General features: G+C 53.0%; 1 protein-coding gene across 1 annotated transcript; it reads right to left on the reverse strand.

Annotated features, from left to right (window-relative positions):
- Positions 1-6715: 6715 nt before the first annotated feature.
- On the reverse strand, positions 6716-19458 carry LOC132243298 (cathepsin W-like). The gene is made up of 11 exons (XM_019481703.2): positions 19324-19458; positions 18875-18941; positions 13051-13164; positions 12478-12614; positions 11885-11981; positions 11597-11677; positions 10833-10946; positions 10246-10310; positions 10031-10124; positions 8161-8219; positions 6716-7669 (listed from the first exon to the last, which is right to left on the reverse strand). The coding sequence occupies exons 1-11, from the start codon at positions 19429-19431 to the stop codon at positions 7556-7558; spliced, it is 1050 nt and encodes a 349-aa protein (XP_019337248.2). The 5' UTR covers positions 19432-19458; the 3' UTR covers positions 6716-7555.
- Between the last annotated feature and the right edge of the window lie 249 nt (positions 19459-19707).

The raw sequence follows: 19707 nt of genomic DNA on the forward strand, positions 1-19707 counted from the left end.
CATGTATCATTTACATCTTAAATCCCCTCCCAGGGGCAGTTCTTAAGCCCCTCTGGTCATCCTTTGGTCAGGGTGAAATTTCTTTGCATCAACATTTTTCCCTGTCCCTCTTCGCTTATTTCTTGTAAGGAGTTATTTATTGCATCCGTTCCTGGCTCCGTCTGCAGAATGTTAGTTCTACTCGTAAATCAACTGTTAGTCTACTTGTCTTAGTGATAAGTGTGGAAGCGAGAGTAAAAACATGCGGAGTGCATAAGCAATTACAAAAGCAGGGTGTATAGATTATGCTGTATTTTTACCACACTCTCATGCCCAAAGGCAAAATGTAGCTGCTGGATATATACTGGCTGTGGCGGGCTAATCACCCTGCCCTGCCCTGGCTGCATGATTCCCTCCACCTGATGGGGAGCATCATCGGGTCAATCTTGCCTGACCCTGTCTTAGTAACAGGGCTCCCACCTGAGCCCCTGTTACACACCTCCCCCCGTAGTTCAATAGCCACCCCCAGGAGGGGTAACTGAAAAGAGTAAAGAAATTACCTCAATAACAAAAAGGAAAAAAGAAAGGCAAAAAAGAACTCTTCCAAAGCTGGTGTCTTCTCCTGGCCTCAGCCTGGTGGTTCATGGTGTTGTCCCATCTGTTCTCTGTCCGCGAAAGGAAGTTGACATTCCTGTTCTTCTTCCCTTCTCAGTGTCTTACTGTAAAATAAAAGGATTGTAAGGCCAGGGACCACCTCATCAATCTGGCGTTATCCAACTTAGCTGTTCGTAGTCAGTGTAGAGGGACATGATTGGTGATCAACACAAACTCCCACCCTATGAGGTAATAATGAAAAAGTTCTACCCCCCACTGGATGGCTAAACACTCTTGCTCATTCCTCGAGTAGCAGGTCTCCGCCAGGGTTAGCTTCTTGCTGATGAAGGCTGTGGCAGAAGGCCACCTTTTTCTCTCCCCGAGGTCTTTGCTCTGTGACAATTTGATAAGAATGGGCCTAGCAGAGAGACATATCCTTACCCTATCTCTTTGGGTAACCTGAGCTGGATACATTCCTGAGGGAGAGGGGAAACCTGCTCTCCCTGCCTACGTGACTGGCATCACATACCTGGGTGAGGGGCTTCCTTCCTGGTGGGCTAGAGTCTGCCCAGCAACTAGTGATGTATTTCAAATTGGTTGGCTGGCAGCCAACAGGTGCTGGCCTCCATTGGACCAGGTAAATGAGGTCACAAGGGCTATATAAGTTAAGGACTGCCTGGGAGGAGGGAGGCAGCAGCCATGAGGGCTACTCAGGAACAAAGAAGAGCCGTACCATCTGAAACTGGCTCTCTCTCTCAAAACTCATGATCAAGGAACTGCCTGCCTCCAGAGGGATTCTCCAACTGCTTCTGGATGATACTTGTGAGTAAGCTAACTGAGATCCAACTAGATATATAGCTTGCAGTAACTCAGATGCAAGATCAGAGGCTACCCCAGCCACAGGAGTTTGCTCTATGGGATTTCTCTGATATTGCTCTACCCTGTACCCTATTCTAACCCTATCCTCTGTAACCAATAAAGTTCTCCTTTGTGACTGGTGTAGGAGACTTATTGAGTGGTGGGTTTAATTATGCCTAGGAGGCCCCTTGGGTCTGCAGACTAAGGGAGACTATCCTTTTTGGCCCCTGACTTGGAGAAGTGCCCCAAGTTCTTGAATTGGGTCAAGTACCCATAGGACTATTAGGCCTGTGTTTCCCCGAGGACACAGGACCCAGATAGTCCCTTCTTGGGGTGGTGGCAGCACACATTACCCCCGGACTCTGCAGTGGGGCTCGAAAGAGGGTCTGCCAGGCTTAGGCGCCCCTGGAGGGACACATGGAGTCTGGAAGGTGGACGGGCGTAGTGAGGTGGGAGAGCTCCCCCTACTGGCCTGCTACAAAGGCGATGGGCCTTTTGTTGTCCCCTTCCTCCTGGAAGAAAATTGCCCCTAAGGCCATGCCTGAGGCATCTGTCTGCAGAAAGAATGTCTTCTGGAAATTCGTGGTATATAACCCTGGATGTTGACACAAGGTCTCCTTAAGCTGTTTGAAAGCACAGAGGGCTTCTGGGTTCCACTGGACCAGGTTTCGGTGGCCCTTGGTCAGCTCTGTTAGGGGAGCTGCCTTTTCTGAGAATCCCTGAATGGTCCACTGGTAGTAATTGGTGAAACCAAGGAACGATCACAGTTGTTTGAGTATCCGCAGCAAGGGGTGTTGTCATATGGCTGCCACTTTGGCCACTACTGGCGTTATGCTACCTTGTCCCACTATGAAGCCCAGGTACTGTGTCTCACCCTTCCCCAGTGCACATTTCCAGGGGTTGGCCGTGAATCCTGCCCATCTGAGTTCTTCCAGGACCTCTCATAAGTGCTGGGGGTGGGCAGTGGAGAAGAGAGTGGGGCTGGGGCTGGGGCAGCGGCAGGAGCTGCCCAGTTGGGGTGGGGCACGGGACTGAGCCTCAGGACTGAGCCGTGTGGGGTGGGTGGGGTGGCAGCTCCCGCCGCTACTCGCACTGCTGGGAGGGCACAGGGGGGTGTGTCCCAGATCTGCGCATGGAGCAGGGTGGGCTGCTACTGCGGGCTGAGGCCGGGCTGGGGCTATGCTGGGCTGTTCCTGGCTGGGGCTGGGCTGCACTTTGAGCGGGTGGTGGTGGTTCTGGGAGACACACTGAATTAATCTGAGCTGCCAGTGCCAGACCGCAGCCAGCAAGGCCAGCCATACCTTGTCATGCATCCAAAGGTGCATCTCAAGCCAGTCCAGAGAGGTGATCCTCCCTCTATGCGACTTTGGTCAGACCGCAGTTGGAGTACTGCGTCCAGTACTGGGTGCCGCACTTCAAAAGGGATGTGGCCAGCCTGGAGAGGGTTCAGAGGAGGGCCACCCGCTTGGTGAGAGGGCAGCAGGACAGGCCCTACGAGGAGAGACTGAAGGACCTGAACCTGTTCAGCCTCAGCAAGAGGAGGCTGAGGGGGGACCTGGTGGCTGCCTACAAACTCATCAGGGGGGATCAACAGCAAATAGGTAGAGCCCTTTTCTCCCCAGCACCACCCAGGGTGACGAGGAACAATGGTAATAAGCTGATGGAGAATAGGTTTAGGTTAGAGATCAGAAGCAATATTTTACAGTTAGGGTGGCCAAAATCTGGAACCAACTTCCCAGGGAAGTGGTCCTCGCCCCTACTTTGGGCAAATTCAAGAGGAGGTTGGATGATCACCTGTCTGGGGTCTTGTGAACTCAGTATTCATTCCTGCCTGTGGCAGGGGGTCAGGCTAGATGATCTGTTCAGGTCCCTCCTGACCCTAGCTACTATGAAACTATGAATTATTACCACGCTGCAGCAGACTGCAGTGTCTCATGTATCAGCGTTCCTGCACTGAAAAATGGCAGTGGGGGTGCTTTATCTGAAGCTGGTCAAATGAGCTTTAGTTAAAGCACCCCTGACACCATTTTTCAGTGCGGGGATGTTGATACATGAGACACTCCTGGTGCTTTACATAGAGTAGCTCTCAGAGCCGCTCTAATTAAAGCATCCCCACTCCCACTGCCAAAGCACATGTATAAATGCCCTTAGATCTGCCCATGGAGGGATGCCTGGGTTTTTGCCCAGCTGTCAGTCCAGGAGACAGAAGGCAAAAGGACTGTGGGGACAATGGGTTAGCTCCCATTCCCAGCTGCTGAGGTGGGCACCCAGATACCTGGATCCTTCAGTTGGGGGACTGAGCCACTGAGCAGATGGCAGCTGGGCTGCCCTATCTTGGCTATTTAGATAGGCCTGCTGCTCCCTTAGCAGAAGCAGCGGGAGGGGTAAGAACCAGGATGTCTTGGTTCTAGCCCATCTCTAGGAGCTGAATGAGATGAAATGGAGGGGGGCAGCTGGACCCAGGATCCCTCAGTCCTATCCCGGCTTTGGGAGGGGAGTGGGGTTTGTTGGGTTACAGCAAGGGAGTCCCAGAAGTACTATCAGAGACCAGAGCAGCTCACCCATCCCCTCAGGGAACAGCCCCTATCGCCATTCAGGTCATACTCTACCCCCGGCCTCCTTGCACCTTCAAGAAGGGATGCATTTGGGGCCAGTGGCAGGATGTACTCCCAGCTCACTCCAGCCAGGCATGGGTGCAGCTGGGAGCAGAGACCCAGCAAATAGAGCAGGTATTTTATGTGTGCATGTGCATGTATATGCCAGATGTCTCATAGATTCATAGATTGTAGACTCGGAAGGGACCACAATGGATCATCATGTCTGACCCCCTGCCCCTGGTAGGAAAGAGGACCGAGGTCAGATGACCCCAGCCAGGTGACTATCAAGCCTCCTCTTGAAGACCTCCAAGCTAGGTGATAGTACCACCTCTCTTGGAAGCCCATTCCAGATTCTGCCCACCCTTACTGTAAAAAATTTCTTCCTAATGTTTAACCTAAATCTACTCTCCATTAGTTTGCACCTGCTATTCCTAGTTACTCCCTGGGGTGCTCTGGTAAATAGCGCATCACCAATTCCCTGTTGTCCTCCTTTGATAAACTTATAGGCAGCTACAAGGTCTCCCCTCAGATGTCTCTTGTGAAGGCTGAAGAGATCCAGATCTCTCAACCTTCCCTCACAGGGTCTTTCATGGAGGCCACTAATCATGTGAGTGGCCCTCCTCTGAACCCTCTCCAGATTCTCTGTGTCCCTCTTGAAGTGCAGTGCCCAGAACTGGGCACAGTACTCCAACTGCGGCCTGACCAATGCCGCATAGAGAGGGAGCATCACCTCCCTTGATCTGTTGGTCATGCATCTGCTAATACACAAGGTGTGATTGGCCTTGTTGATGGCGTCGTTACACTGCCGGCTCATGTTCATCTTTGAGTCAACTATGACTCCAAGATCTCTCTCAGCCTCTGAGCTGCTGAGGAAGTCATCCCCCAACCTGTAGGTGTGCTGGGGATTCCTCCTTCCTAGGTGGAGTACCTTACATTTATCTTTGTTGAATTGCATCCCATTTCATTCCTCCCATTGATCCAACCTGTCCAGGTCGGCCTGTATCTGCTCCCTGTTCTCCGGTGTGTTAACTTTGCCCCATAACTTGGTGTTATCTACGAACTTCGAGAGGGTGCTCTCCACACCCTCGTCCAAATTGCTGATGAAGATATTAAGTAACACTGGTCCAAGGACCGAACCATGCGGGACCCCATTGCCCACCTCCTTCCAGTCCACCACCACTCTCTGGGTGCAGTCCCTAAGCCAGTTGGCCACCCACCTGACTGTGTAGGTGTCCACTCCACAGCCTGCTAGCTTCCCTATGAGAATAGGATACGAAACTGTGTCAAAGGCCTTCCTAAAATCCAGGAAGATGACATCAGCCCCAGCTCCTGTGTCAAGGCAGTGCGTGACCTGGTCATAAAAGGCTATAAGGTTTATCAGGCAGAATCTACCTGTGATGAACCCGTGCTGGTTTCGTTTCAGCATCATTTCTCCTGGTGGGCCTTCACAAATGTGCTCTTTGATGATTTTTTCCAGTATTTTCCCAGGGATAGAGGTAACAGTGACTGGCCTAAAGTTACCCAGCTCATCCCTTCTCCCCTTAAAAATGGGCACCATGTTGGCCCTTTTCCAGTCCTCAGGAACTGGCCAGAGCACCATGAGTGCTCAAACAGCCGTGCCAATGGCTTAGCTATGACACTGGCCAATTCCTTCAGCACCTGTGGATGGAGGTCATCCAGGCTGGGCTGACTTGTACCCATCCAGCCCTTCTAAGTGCTCCTTAACTAAATCAGCACTAACCTCTGGTGGTCTGGTGCTTTTTGGACATCTGTCCATGCTCAAGGTGGGGGAATTGTCTTGGTCAGTACTTAGGAACACTGAAGCAAAGAACTCATTGAAGAGCTCCGCCTTTTTCCCTGTGTCACCCACCAACTGTCCTGATTTGTCCTGCAGGGGCCCTATGTTACTCTGCACTTTCCTTTTGCTTTCTATGTATCTGTAGAAGGACTTTTTATTGTCCTTAATTATTGAAGCCAGCCTAAGCTTTAGTCCTGCCTTGGCCTGCCTAACTGATTGCCTGTAATAGCACGCCAGAGAGGTGTATGCCTCCTTGGTGGCTGCCCCCTGCTTCCACTGCCTGTAAATCTCTTTCTTTGCCCCCAGTCTTTCCTGGAGTTCCCTGTTCAGTCAAGGGGGCTTTTTTATCCCCTTACCCCCTTTTCTGCATGAGGGGATAGACTCCTTTTGTGCCCCAAGGATCAGTTCCTAGAGAAAGCTCAAACCCTGAGTCTCGGACCCATGTGTGCACACATGCATGCATGTGTCAGACACCTGATTCTTTTGTGTGTGTGTTGAGGTTGGGGGACACACACCTTGGTTCTATGTATGTAAGTTAGTGTGTGCACATGCATGTCTCAGACACCCAATTCCTCTGTGTGTGGGGGAAACACCTGACATGCATGTATGTGTGTGCACATGCATGCATAAGTCCCAGATGCCTTGAGTTTGTGTCCAGGTTCATATGTGTGTGTGGGTTGTCTGTGTGTCCTGGATGCCTGGATTGTGTGTGTGCCGCAGACGCCGGGGTACAATGTATGTGTGGGAGCATGCACATGTGCCTGGGCTCATGGGTTTTGTGCTGGCTAGGGGGGTTGATCCCAGCCCCCTATTGATCCCAGATAGGTTGTGAAGACCAAGGAAGATTTGAGAAGCCTGTCCCAGGAAAAAAAAATCTCCAACTCAAAAATTCAATCCCAAGCCATTTTAATAGCAATGCTAGTACTGGGTACAAACAGGAGCGCCTGGGGAAGACCAGAGGGATCAGGCAGATGAAGTGGTGGATGAGAAAGAATCACTCTTACAAAACAAGGCAGAAATTAGGCCTAAAGTTACTGAGCCTTTAAAAGGTGGCAGCCTGTCAAGGCCAAGAAATTTGTCCCTCAGTTCCAGAAACAAGGTTTCCAAGCAGCCCCCTTCTCCGCTCACTGCAAATGGGCAATAAAAGCAAAGGCTAGGGCTTCTTGCCAAAGAGGGTATTTCCAAGGCAAATCTGTGCCTTGTATCCCCCACTCAGAACCAACCAGGACAAGCTCAGTAAAGAGAGACATCTGACAAAGCTAGTAACCGTATTAACTGTGCATGGGCTCTTTCCGCATTAAGATAATACTGCTGCTTCTAATGGGGCAGTCACATGGACCTTTCCAGGTCTTTTCTGGACCAGGCCAGGCAATAGACCTATTTCAGTGACAGTAGAAAGCTGTCTCTATTGCCAGACCAGATGCACCTGTACCAAGCCACAGAGTCCTCCTGGCTGAGCCAGTTGTGTCCTATATTCGAGGACCTCCTCCCCTAAGCAGTTCCATCACTGGTTGCCCCTTCTTCCTATCTTACCTCTAGCTAGAGAACAGCAAGCAAACAGGACCTGAGTCTAATACTCCACTACTAAGCAGCCTAAAGCCTACACCCTTTCCACCCCCCACCCCTCCCCACAACCCCTGCAAGTCTCCCATATGCTACTGTTCATCTTCCTTGCTTGTTGATCATGGTAGGGAAGAGATGCAGCCTATCCATCCATCCATCTGTCCTGTCAGGGTGGGCAGGACTCTATGGCAGCATCAAAGTCACCCTCAGGTACCATGGCTGTGACAGGCAATGAGGCAATGCCACAGGCATTGCCTCCACGGTAGATGCGGAAAAAGCCCTGGGGGGGTGAATGGGATAAGCAGTTGGGGCTGGGCACAGCTCTCATACGCCCACATGCTGGGATGACCAGCCCCTGATGTGCCTCACCCCAAAGCCAGTTGCAATCTGGGGCCCTGGAGCCCTATATATCTGGTTATCTGGGGCCCTATATAACCAGTCCCCCAAACACCCCACCCCAGAGCTAGCTGCCATCTACAGTGAACAAGGGGGGGCCTATATAACCAGCCTCCCATAATCCACCCCAGAGCCAGGCACCACCTGCAGCAAGGGGACCCTTATATAACCAGCCCCCCAAACACACATCACTGCAGACCCAGCTACTGTATATCAATGCCCCAAACACCACACCCCAGAGCCAGCCACCATCTGCACTGAACCAGGGGGCCTGGTATGACCATACCCACCCACGCCATTGCTGGCTGCACCCCAGCACACAATCCCAGCAGCTGGCACCATGCTCCATTGGCTGTTCTGTGCCCCTCAACTCACCTCCTCCCCCCACTCAGGCCCCCACGAGTTCTTCACAATCCAGTACGGGGTCTTCTTCTCTGGAGTTGGTGAGGAAAAAGCAGGGGACAGGTCAGCACTGGGGAAGGGCAGTGAGCGGTTTAGGAGAACTCTGAACCTCATCCCCTGCTTCCATCTCTGTCAACTGTCTGTCTGTCTCCATCACATCGCCCTGGGGTCCTCAACCCCATCCTGCCTCCCCTGGGGCTCTCCTGTCTTCCAGCCCCTTAATCTTGTCTCAGACAAAGAGCAGGATATACATCTAAATAGTAATAGAACATAAGAACATCAGAGCTGCCATGGACTGGGTCAGACCATAGGTCCTTCTTGCCCCATCTCCTGTGCACATGATGACAAAGAGTGAAGGCTGAAAAGGAGAGTGAACTGGGTCTCATCAGGGTTCCCCACCCCCCTCCCCCACTTGCAGCCTCCTGCATGTAAGGTCTAGGAAGTTTTGATTCAGAGGCTGTGCCCCTCACTCCCATGCTTATTAACTCCGGATGCCCCTTTCCTCCAAGCATGTGCCCAATCCCTTTGCAGATCTGGCTAAACTCAGCTTCCACCACATCTGGTGGCAACGAGTCCCACACTTCAATGACATGCTGGGGGAAAAACAACTTCTTGGTGTCAGTTTTAAACTGATTGCCTCCTTATGTATTGGCACCTGCTTTTCCTTTGGATTAAATCAGCAAGGCTGAGAGGTAGGACACTGGTGTGTGGGAAGCTCAGTGTCTCCATATACACTGCCCAGGCTTTTGCAACCAGCTTCACTTTATCCTCCAAGCAAGGATTACTTTCAGTGAGATGATGTGTCACTTGACATAATTCTATTGTCTCACAAGACAGAAAGATGCCTACTACTGCTGGTTTCATGTGGTGATCCCTTGTTCTTGTCTGGTGAGAGACAGGCAATAATAAATCCCTAGTGACTTTCTTTTCACCATTTAGTATTTTGTAAACCCTTCTCATGCCCCTCCTTAAGTGATCTCTTTTCTCAACTGAATAGGCCTATGTATCTATACATCAATCCCACACTATCCATCCATCTCTTGACCACACTCTCTCTCTTTTTCCCTCTCTCTATCCCATTATCCTCTCCACACATGAAAGCCCCTCTATGCCACTCATCACTCTTGTTGCCCTTCTCTGGACCTTTAGTTCTTCTCTATCCTTTTGGAGGTGCAGGGACCGGATCTGGGCACAGTCTTCAAGGTGTGGATGGATCATGGATTTGTAAACAGGCACACTTTCAGTGTAGATCAGTGCAGCATGGAGGGGCTTCCATAAATGGAGAGACTAAAGAGGCTAGCAAGACAAAGAGAGAGAGAGAGAGAGAGAGAGAGGAGAAAGAGACAGATAGATGAGTTGATAGATGGATAGATTGTGGGGTGGATAGATGGACAGGTAGACTCTGGGGTGGATACCATGGATAGATAATGCTGGGTGGATAGATGGATGGATAGGAGGATAGATGGATGGATAGTAGGTGGGGTTGCTATACAGACAGACAGGTCTACTCAGTTTAGGAAACAGACATTTGAGGGGGGTGCATCGGAAACTCTTGAGCACAGGAGTGAGGAGCATGGCTTCTGAATCAGAATTCTCTAGACCTTCAATGCAGGAGGCTGTAAGTGAGAGAGGAACAGGGGAAAAACCCTGCTCAGACCCTGTTCACTCTCCCTTCCAGCACCTGCTCTCTACTGCCATGTGACAAAGGAGATGGAGCAAGATGGACTTGTGGTCTGACCCAGTCCATGGCAGCTCTGATGTTCTTATGAGATGCATCTGCCATTACCACCATCCCCCATGCCATCCTGTCTCCCTGCCCCCCGCCTACCCATCCCCCACTCACCTAGGCCGTAGCCCACCAGTAGCACGGCATGGTTTGTTTCTTCTGGGTTGCAATGGCAAGCCATGTTCTTTGTGATGATGCCCTCTACATAAAACTGGGGTGGGGGGGAAGGAGGGAGCACAGGTCAAGGGTAGAAGCAGGCTTTAGTAAGGTCAACCAGGGGCTAGGGGCAGGGCAGGCTGGGGAGAGGGGCATAGGTCCACAGGGGCTCCTACCTGCAGCAAGTCGGCATTGATGCACACGGTGACAGGGCCCCTGGCAGCAATGTGGGCAGCCAGCTCTGATGGAAAAGGCCACAAGTGTGTCAGAGCCAGGGGAGCAGGGTGGGATGGGGAGAGACCCCCAACGTCCCTACCCATCCTCACAGCCTCTGGACTGCATGGTTCTCTGGAATCCCACATGTACTGATGCACACATGTAGTTGAGACATGCACATGCCTGCTTGCACATGCAGGTGTGCACACAGATGCACACACCAGACATGCAGGGGTGCACACAGGGATGCACACAGATGCATACACCACACACACAGGGATGCACTCAGATAAACACAACATACACACAGATGCACACACACAGGGTTGCACACAAATGCATACACCACATACACAGGGTTTACACATGCACACACACATGGATGCACATGCACGCACCACAACACACACAAGCCCCCCAGCAAAAACATAGCCAGGGCCTAAGCAGTTTCTCTCCTCTCCTTCTGAAGACCCCTCCTAATCCCAAAAGCTCACACCCTGCCCCCTGTGCCTGCTCCAGCCCTGCCAGGGTCCCCACAGCTCCTCACTCTTTTCATCAGATGAGAGGAACTGGAAGGTCTCGATACAGGCAACAGCTTGGTGCCTGGACTCGCACAGGTTCTGGCAGCCCATGTATGGGTACTGCTCCTCTTGTGTCAGACCTGCAGCAGGGGAAGAAGGGTCAGCAGGGGAGACCGGGAGGGGGGGTGTCTGTGCAGAGCCTCATGCTATAGGGGCCCTGATCTCAGCTGGGGAGTCTATGCAATAGGGGCCCCAATCTCAGTCTTGAGTGTGGGGGGAGGTCTGTGCTATGCCTGGTGTGATAAGGGACCCTATCTCAGCTTGGGGGTTTTTTGCTGTGCCTGGTACTTGAGGGGTGATGAGCTCAGCCTGGGGTCTCTGTGTACCTGGTGCTATAGGGGCCCTCATTTCAGCCTGGGGGTGGGGATCTGTGCTGTGCCTGGTGCTACAGGGGCTCTGATGACAGCCTGGGGGGTCTGTGCTGCACCTGGTGCTATAGGGGCCCTGATTTCAGCTTTTGGATCTGTGCTATACCTGGTACTTTGGGGTGCTGATCTCATCTTGGGGGTGGTTTGAGTATCTGGTGCTACAGGGGCCCTCATCCCAGCCTGGGGGTGGGGGTCTGTGCTGTGCTGGGCTCTACAGGTGCTCTGATGTCAGCCTGGGGGTTCTGCACTGTGCCTGGTGCTATACGGGCTCTGATCTCAGCCTGGGGGGTCTGTGCATTGCTCTGCTCCATGGAATGGGGGGAACTGAGCCAGGGGAGCGATGAGGCCCAGCCCCCACCTACCGTACATCCAGGCAACAGTGAATGCATCCCAGGGGAAGGCGCCTCCACAGGCCACCTGCAGCCGGCTGCAGTCCAGCACCTCTGCAAAGCAATACACCCTGGGGTCACCTGCTCCTGTACAGGGGGCTCCCCTTGCTGCTCCACTCCCCTGGCCTGGGGTCCCCCAGCTTCAGGCATCTCCCTGGCCCCCAGCTCCCCCAGGGTGCATGGCTCCCCCCTCCGCTGCCCTCTGGAACCATCAGCATCCCCCCAGAAGGCCCCAGCCCCCTTCCAGCAAGGGCCTCGTACGCTGCACAGAGAGGTTGTAGAGCTCCTGGTGCCGGATGAACCAGAGCGACTCGATGTTGGCGACTGCGGCAAAGGCCCAACAGGAACCACACAGGCCCTGGGAGAAGGGGGACAGGACAGGGGGTTGGCTGGGAGCCTTGTGGGGGAAGGCTGTTTGGTGGTAGAAGCAGGGTGCTCCCACCAACATCAAGCTTCCTCATGATGGTGCCCCTCACTCCCGACCCACAGCCCCCTGCTCCCACCTAGCCCTGTTACTGCCCCTCATTCCCAACCCGCAGCCACCAGGTACTCTCCCACCCTGATGGTGCCCCTCACTCCTGACCCGGAGCCTCTCACCCTCACCTAGCCTTGCTGGTGCCCCTCACTCCTGACCCACAGCCCTCAGACTCTCTCCAGCCCTGATGGTCCCCTCACTTCCTACCCATAGCCCCTGCCCACCCCAGCACTGCTGGTGCCTCTCACTCCTGAGCTGCAGCCCCTACAAGCCCTGCCAGCGCCCCTCACTTCTGACTCACAGCCCCTGCCAGCCCTGCCAGCGCCCCTCACTCTCAACACATCCCTCGCCCTGCTCCCCCAACTCCAGTTGCCCCTACCTGGTTTTTGGCAGGTGTGACGGCCCCTGCCTTCCTCCAGTCACAGCTGGGGGGTGCTGGCTTGCTGGGGGACTGTGCAGGGGGGCGTAGGGTATGGCCAGGCATGGGGCTCAGCAGCTGTGCCCGGAACTCCTCCTCTGGGGGGAACGGGGACAGAGGATAGGGGTTCAGTGGGCAGAGTTCAGAAGTGGTATGTGCATCCGTGTGCAGCTCTGTGTGCATGCGTGTGTACATCCGTGTGTGTGTATGTGGGTGTATCTGTGTTCTTCTTGTGTGTACATCTCTGTGCATCCCTCTGTGTGTGCTGTGTGCATCTCCGTGTATCCCTGTGTGTGCATGTGTGCATCCTTGTGTGCCTTGGTATGTGTCCCTGTGTGTGTGAATGCCTCAGGGCTATAGGGAGTAGTGTTTAGCTGTGGGGGTCACTAAGGGAAGCTGAGCAGGCTGCTGGGCTTTGTGGGGCTGTGGGTCACAGGTCTGGCTGGGGCAGAGGGGGCGGGGCTTGGGAAATGGGGCAGACTGGGGGGGGCAGGAGGTGGAGTTCAAGGACGGTGGCGGGAAGGGGGGTCTCACCAGTCAGGTCGCTGAAGCGAGTCATGCCGAACCGGGCCAAGCCCTGCCCGGCTTCCTCCAGGGCCCTGGCAGTGGCCAGGTTCTGCCTGAAGATCAGCAACCGCCGGTGCTGCTCTGGGGAGGGAGATAGGGGTCACTGAGGAGCAGGGGGTCCTGCCCCAATCAAGCTGTCCAAGACTTCCACCCCCCTCCTATGAGCCACTCCCAGCCCCTGTTTTCAGTCACTCCAAGCCTGGACAACTCCCTCCTTGCAAGGGCACCTGCTCCCCAGGGTCTCCAACTGGGGACATAAGAGCTCCCAGGAACTGCACAGGGTGAGCCCCTCACTCAGTGCTCAGTAGCTACTGACATCCTTTTCCTCCAAGAATTTGTCCAATCCCTTGGAGAATCTGGCTAAACTCTCAGCTTCCACCAAATGTGGTGACAGCGAGTTCCCCCCTTTAGTGACACACTGGGTGAAAAAAACCTTCCTGGTGTTAGTTTTAAAACAGCTAACTGTGGTGACCCCTCGTTCTCGTCCGGTGAGAGACAGTCAATAATACATTTCTAGTGACTCTCTCTTCTCCATTTAGTATTTTGTAAACCCTTCTCATCTACCCCCTCCAGCATCTATTTTCTAAAATGAATAAGTCTGTCTGTCCATCCAGTTGGAGTTGTAGCTACCAAGGGATGTGAAGAGTAACGAGAAAGTTTTCTACAAGTATGTCGGTAGGTAGAGGAGGATCAGGGAAAGTGTGGGTCCCTTACTGAATGGGAGAGGCAACTTTGTGACAGAGGATGCAGAAAAGGCTGAAGTGCCTTTTTTGCCTCCATCTTCACAGGCAAAGACAACTCCTAGACTATGGCATCTGGCAGCACAGTTTGGAGAGGAGGTGAGCAGCCCTCAGTTGTGAAAGACCAGGTTAGGGACTACTTAGAAAAGGGTAATGTGTACAAGTCCTTGGGGCCAGATGGCATCCACCTGAGGGTGCTGAGGGAGTTGGCTGATGTGATTGCAGACCCATTGGCCATCATCGCTGAAAACTCATGGCAATCAGGAGGGGTCCCAGATGATTGGACAAGGGCAAACATGGTGCCCATATTTAAGAAAGGAAAAAAGGAAGATCCAGGAGACTACAGACCAGTCAACCTCACCTCAGTCCCTGGAAAAATTATGGAGCAGATCCTCAAGGAATCCATTTCTAAGCACTTGAAGGAGAAAAGGGTGATTAGGAACAGCCAGCATGGATTCACCAGGGGCAAGTCATGTCTGACCAAGCTGATTATCTCCTTCTATGATGAGGTGACTGGCTCTTTGGATGCGGGGAGACCGGTGGACGTGGTGTACCTTCATTTTAGCAAGGTTTTGATATGGTCTCCCATAGCACTCTTGCAGGCACGATAAGGAATTATGGGTTGGATTAATAGACTGTAAGGTGGATAGACAACTAGCTGGAGCATTGGGCTCAGAGAGTAGTAATAAATGGCACTGGGCTCAGAGAGTAGTAATAAATGGCAACTGGTATCAAGTGGAGTGCCCCAGGGCTTGGTCCTGGGGCCAGTTTTGTTCAATGTCTTCATCAGTGACTTGGAAGATGGCATAGAGTCCACCCTCAGCAAGTTTGCAGATGACACCAAGCCATGAGGAGTAGTAGATATGCTATAGTGTAGGGCTAGGATTCAGAGTGACCTAGACAAATTGGAAGATTGGGCCAAAAGGAATCTCACAAGGTTGAACAAGGACCAGTGCAAAGTCCTGCACTAGGATGTAACAATCCCATGCACCAGTACAGGCTGGGGGCTGACTGGCTGGGTAGCAGCTCTGCAGAAAATGACCTGGCGGTTACTGTGGAAAATAAGCTGAATATGAGCCAGCAGCGTGCCCTTGTTGCCAAGAAGGTTAATGGCATACTGGGCTGCACTGGCAGGTGTGTTGCCAGTAGGTCAAGGGAAGTGACCATTCCCCTCTATTCAACACTGGTGAGGCCACATCTGGAATACTGTGTTCAGTTTTGGGGCCCCCGCTACAGAAAGGATGTGGACAGATTCGAGAGAGTCCAGCAGAGGCCAGAAAAATGGTTCGGAGGCTGGGGGACATAACTTATGAGGAAAGACTGAGGGAACTGGGCTTATTTAGTCTAGGGAAGAGGAGACTGAGAGTAGACTTAATAGCAGCCTTCAACTACCTGAAGGGGGGTTCAAAAGAAAGGGGGGTTTCTCTGAAGAAAGAGAACATTGGGAACCTGCAAGCCACGGGGCGGCCAGCACTACAGCACAGGTAAGAAACGAGAAGGTAAGAAATAAGGGGCCCCTTGGGACTCGGAGCGGGGGGGCAGCAAAGGCACCTGTCGCAGGGCTCAAGTGCCTATATACTAATGCTAGGAGCATGGGGAACAAGCAGGATGAACTAGCGCTCCTGCTTGCACAAAACACCTATGACTTAGTAGGGCTAACGGAAACCTGGTGGGATTCGTCCCATGACTGGGCGGTACATATTGAGGGTTACAGATTGTACAGAAAGGACAGGGTGGGGAAGAAGGGGGGGGGGGGGTTGCACTTTATGTCAATGAGCAATATACATCGACCCTCATCAAGACGGAATCCAAGGATGAGGAAGTAGAAGGATTGTGGGTTAGGCTACGTGGGGGGCAAGGAGAAAGGGATTTGGTGGTAGGGGTCTGCTACAGACCCCCACATCAAGGGGAAGAAATAGATTCGGGGCTCCTGAGGCAGCTCTCGGAGACCATAAAAGCTAAAGAGGCGGTAGTCATGGGGGACCTAAACTACCCAGACATCTGCTGGGAGACGCAGACGGCAAAGTCCCACCACTCACGCAGGTTTCTAACCTGTGTACAGGACCTCCACCTGACACAGGAGGTACACGGTCCCACTAGAGGGAATGCCTTACTGGATCTGGTATTGGCAATGGGGGATGACATGGCAGGGGACCTACAGATCGGTAGCCATCTGGGGGACAGTGATCACCTAATAATAGAATTCTTCATAAGACGTCGAGTGGGTAAGGTAACTAGTAGGGTGAAAGTGCTAGACTTTAGGAAAGCTGATTTCAATGAACTCAGGCGATTAGTCAAGGACGCGCTGCAGAGTAGGAGTTTTGAAGTGATGGGAGCCCAAGAAGGGTGGCTGTGCCTTAAGGAAATGATCCTTCGAGCACAAAGCGAAACGATCCCCATGCGAGGAAAAAGAGGGAAAGGGGCCAGGAGGCTTCCCTGGCTGACCAGAGAAATCCAGGGCAGCCTAAGGGCCAAAAGGGGAGCACATAAAAAGTGGAAACAAGGAGAGATCACCAAAGAAGAATATACCTCCTCTGCTCGCGCTTGTAGGGACACAGTTAGATGGGCCAAAGCTACCATGGAGCTGAGGATGGCATCCCAAGTAAAGGACAACAAGAAATTGTTTTTTAGATATATAGGGAGTAAAAGGAAGGCCCAGGGAGGAATAGGACCCCTGCTAAATGGGCAGAAGCAATTGGTGATGGACAGGGGGGACAAGGCTGAACTCCTCAACGAGTTCTTTGCCTCAGTGTTCCTAAGCGAGGGGCACGACAAGTCTCTCACTGGGGTTGTAGAGAGGCAGCAGCAAGGCGCCAGACTACCATGCGTAGACCCTGAGATGGTGCAGAGTCTCTTGGAAGAACTGGATGCCTTTAAGTTGGCAGGCCCGGATGAGCTCCATCCGAGGGTGCTGAAGGCACTGGCCGACATCATTGCAGAGCCACTGGTGGGAATATTTGAACGCTCGTGGCGCACGAGCAAAGTCCCGGAGGACTGGAAAAGGGCCAATGTGGTCCCCATTTTCAAGAAGGGGAGGAAGGAGGACCCGGGGAACTATAGGCCAGTCAGTCTCACCTCCATCCTTGGCAAAGTCTTTGAAAAAATTATCAAGGCTCACATTTGCGAGAGCCCGGCGGGACAAATTATGCTGAGGGGAAACCAGCACGGGTTCATAGCAGGCAGATCGTGCCTGACTAATCTAGCCTCTTTTTATGACCAGGTTACGAAACACCTGGACACAGGAGGAGGGGTGGATGTCGTATACTTAGACTTCAGGAAGGCCTTCGATACGGTATCCCACCCCATACTGGTGAACAAGTTAAGAGGCTGTGACTTGGATGACTACACAGTCCGGTGGGTGGCAAATTTTCTAGAGGGTCGCACCCAGAGAGTCGTGGTGGATGGGTCGGTTTCGACCTGGAAGGGTGTGGGCAGTGGGGTCCCGCAGGGCTCGGTCCTTGGACCAATACTCTTTGGTGTCTTCATCAGCGACTTGGATGAGGGAGTGAAATGTACTCTGTCCAAGTTTGCACATGACACAAAGCTATGGGGAGAAGTGGACACGCCGGAGGGCAGGGAACAGCTGCAAGCAGACCTGGACAGGTTGGACAAGTGGGCAGAAAACAACAGAATGCAGTTCAACAAGGAGAAATGCAAAGTGCTGCACCTAGGGAGGAAAAATGTCCAGCACACTTACAGCCTAGGGAATGACCTGCTGGGTGGCACGGAAGTGGAAAGGGATCTTGGAGTCCTAGTGGACTCCAAGATGAACATGAGTCGGCAGTGTGATGAAGCCATCAGAAAAGCCAATGGCACTTTATTGTGCATCAGCAGATGCATGACGAATAGGTCCAAGGAGGTGATACTTCCCCTCTATCGGGCGCTGGTCAGACCGCAGTTGGAGTACTGCATGCAATTCTCGGCGCCGCAATTCAAGAGGGATGCGGATAACCTGGAGAGGGTCCAGAGAAGGGCCACTCGTATGGTTAAGAGCCTGAAGACCAAGCCCTACGAGGAGAGACTAGAGAAACTGGACCTTTTCAGCCTCCGCAAGAGAAGGTTGAGAGGCGACCTTGTGGCTGCCTGTAAGTTCATCACGGGGGCACAGAAGGGAATTGGTGAGGTTTTATTCACCAAGGCGCCCCCGGGGGTTACAAGAAATAATGGCCACAAGCTAGCAGAGAGCAGCTTTAGATTGGACATTAGGAAGAACTTCTTCACAGTTCGAGTGGCCAAGGTCTGGAACGGGCTCCCAAGGGAGGTGGTGCTCTCCCCTACCCTGGGGGTCTTCAAGAGGAGGTTAGATAGGCATCTAGCTGGGGTCATCTAGACCCAGCACTCTTTCCTGCTATGCAGGGGGTCAGACTCGATGATCTATTGAGGTCCCTTCTGACCCTAACATCTATGAATCTATGAAAAGAGGATGGAGCTAGACTATTCTTAGTGGTGGCAGATGACAGAACAAGGAACAAGTTGCAGCAAGGGAAGTTTAGGTTAGATTTTAGGAAGAATTTTTTTCACTAGGAGGGTAGTAAGGTGACCTAGAAAAGTGGTAGAAGCTCCAACCTTGGAGGTTTTCAAAACCTGGCTAGACAAAGCTTTGGCTGAGATGATCTAGTTGGGGGTGGTTCTGCTCTGAGCAGGGGTTAGACTAGAGACCTCCTGAGCTCCCTTCCATCCCTCACTTCCTATGATTCTATGATTCCATCCATGCATCCACACTCTATCCATCCATCTACCAGCACACACTCTATCTAGCCACCTATCCACCCCACTCTCTCTTTCCGTCTCCAATTAGCCTTTTAGTCACTCCTCACATAGAAGCCGCTCCATGCTGCTCATCATCCTTGTTGCCCTTCTCTGCACCTTTTCTAGTTGTTCTCCATGCTGTTGGAGCTGTGGGGACCATGGAGGCCGAGGGTCTGCTCCTGGCTCCAGGGACCCAGAAGCATTGGTGTTAGGAGAACAGCTGGCCACCCCCATTTCCCTTTTCCCCTGAGTCTCTCCCTAGACTCTCCTCATCCACCCAGCTCCCCCAGGCTCCCCCTCACCTTCAGGGTTGCTGTAGGTCTTGTTGAAGCGACTCATGAAATCCTGGAACAGTTGGATCAGTTCAACCTGGAATGGGTCAGATCAGAAGTGAAGGGGTTAACGCCTCAGCCGCAAGGGGGCCAGGAGGTCTCCAGAGATGGAGCCTCCCACCCACAGCTCCCAAAGCCCTGCCCCCTCCTAGCCTTGTTGATGCCCCTCACTCCCAACCCATAGCTTCCTACCTTCCCCAACCCACCCCCAGTGCCTCTCACTCCTGACCTGCAACCTCCAAAATCACCCCAACCCTGCTAGTGCCTCTCACTCCCAACCCACAGCATCAAGACCTTCCCCAGACCCCCTGGTACTCCTCACTCCTGAACTGCAGCCCCCTGCCTTCCCCAGGCCCCCTGGTGCCTCTCCCCCTCAACCAACATCCCTAGCCCCAGTTTTGTCCTCCCTCAGCCACTACCATGCTGGGCTCTGGGGCTGTGTCCAACACATCTGGGGGGAGCACAGCTCCATCCCCCCAGCCCAGCAGCAGCAGCAGGAGGCAGGCACTGAGTACTGTGGACTCCATGTAGCCAGTCTGTGGCTGCTGGCTGCTCTGATGCTTCTTATAAAACCCTGGGTGTGGGTGGTCACCAGGAAGTCACAAGGGGTGTAGTGTGAGAGCTGGGGGTGGGCGGGGGGTAGGATCTGGGCTGGGTGCCTCCCCCTGAAAAATCATCCACTTGACACCATCCCCAAAGCATCCAGCCCCCATGAAGGCCTCAGACCCATGGACTCCCACCCCAAAACTGCCTGGGGTCCTCTGGCTAAGCCACCCAGCACAAGAGCTCCTGTGAGACCCCTC

Source organism: Alligator mississippiensis, chromosome 8, assembly GCF_030867095.1.
Source record: "Alligator mississippiensis isolate rAllMis1 chromosome 8, rAllMis1, whole genome shotgun sequence".
Taxonomy (NCBI): Eukaryota; Metazoa; Chordata; order Crocodylia; family Alligatoridae; genus Alligator; species Alligator mississippiensis.

Coding starts and splice junctions, on each gene's coding strand:
- LOC132243298 (XM_019481703.2), bottom strand. CDS start 19,431: ATGGAGTCCACAGTACTCAGTGCCTGCCTCCTGCTGCTGCTGCTGGGC. Junction 13,165..18,874: donor GACCTACAGCAACCCTGAAG/GTGAGGGGGAGC, acceptor CTCCCTCCCCAG/AGCAGCACCGGCGGTTGCTG. Junction 10,947..11,596: donor CACTGTTGCCTGGATGTACG/GTAGGTGGGGGC, acceptor CCCCTGCTGCAG/GTCTGACACAAGAGGAGCAG.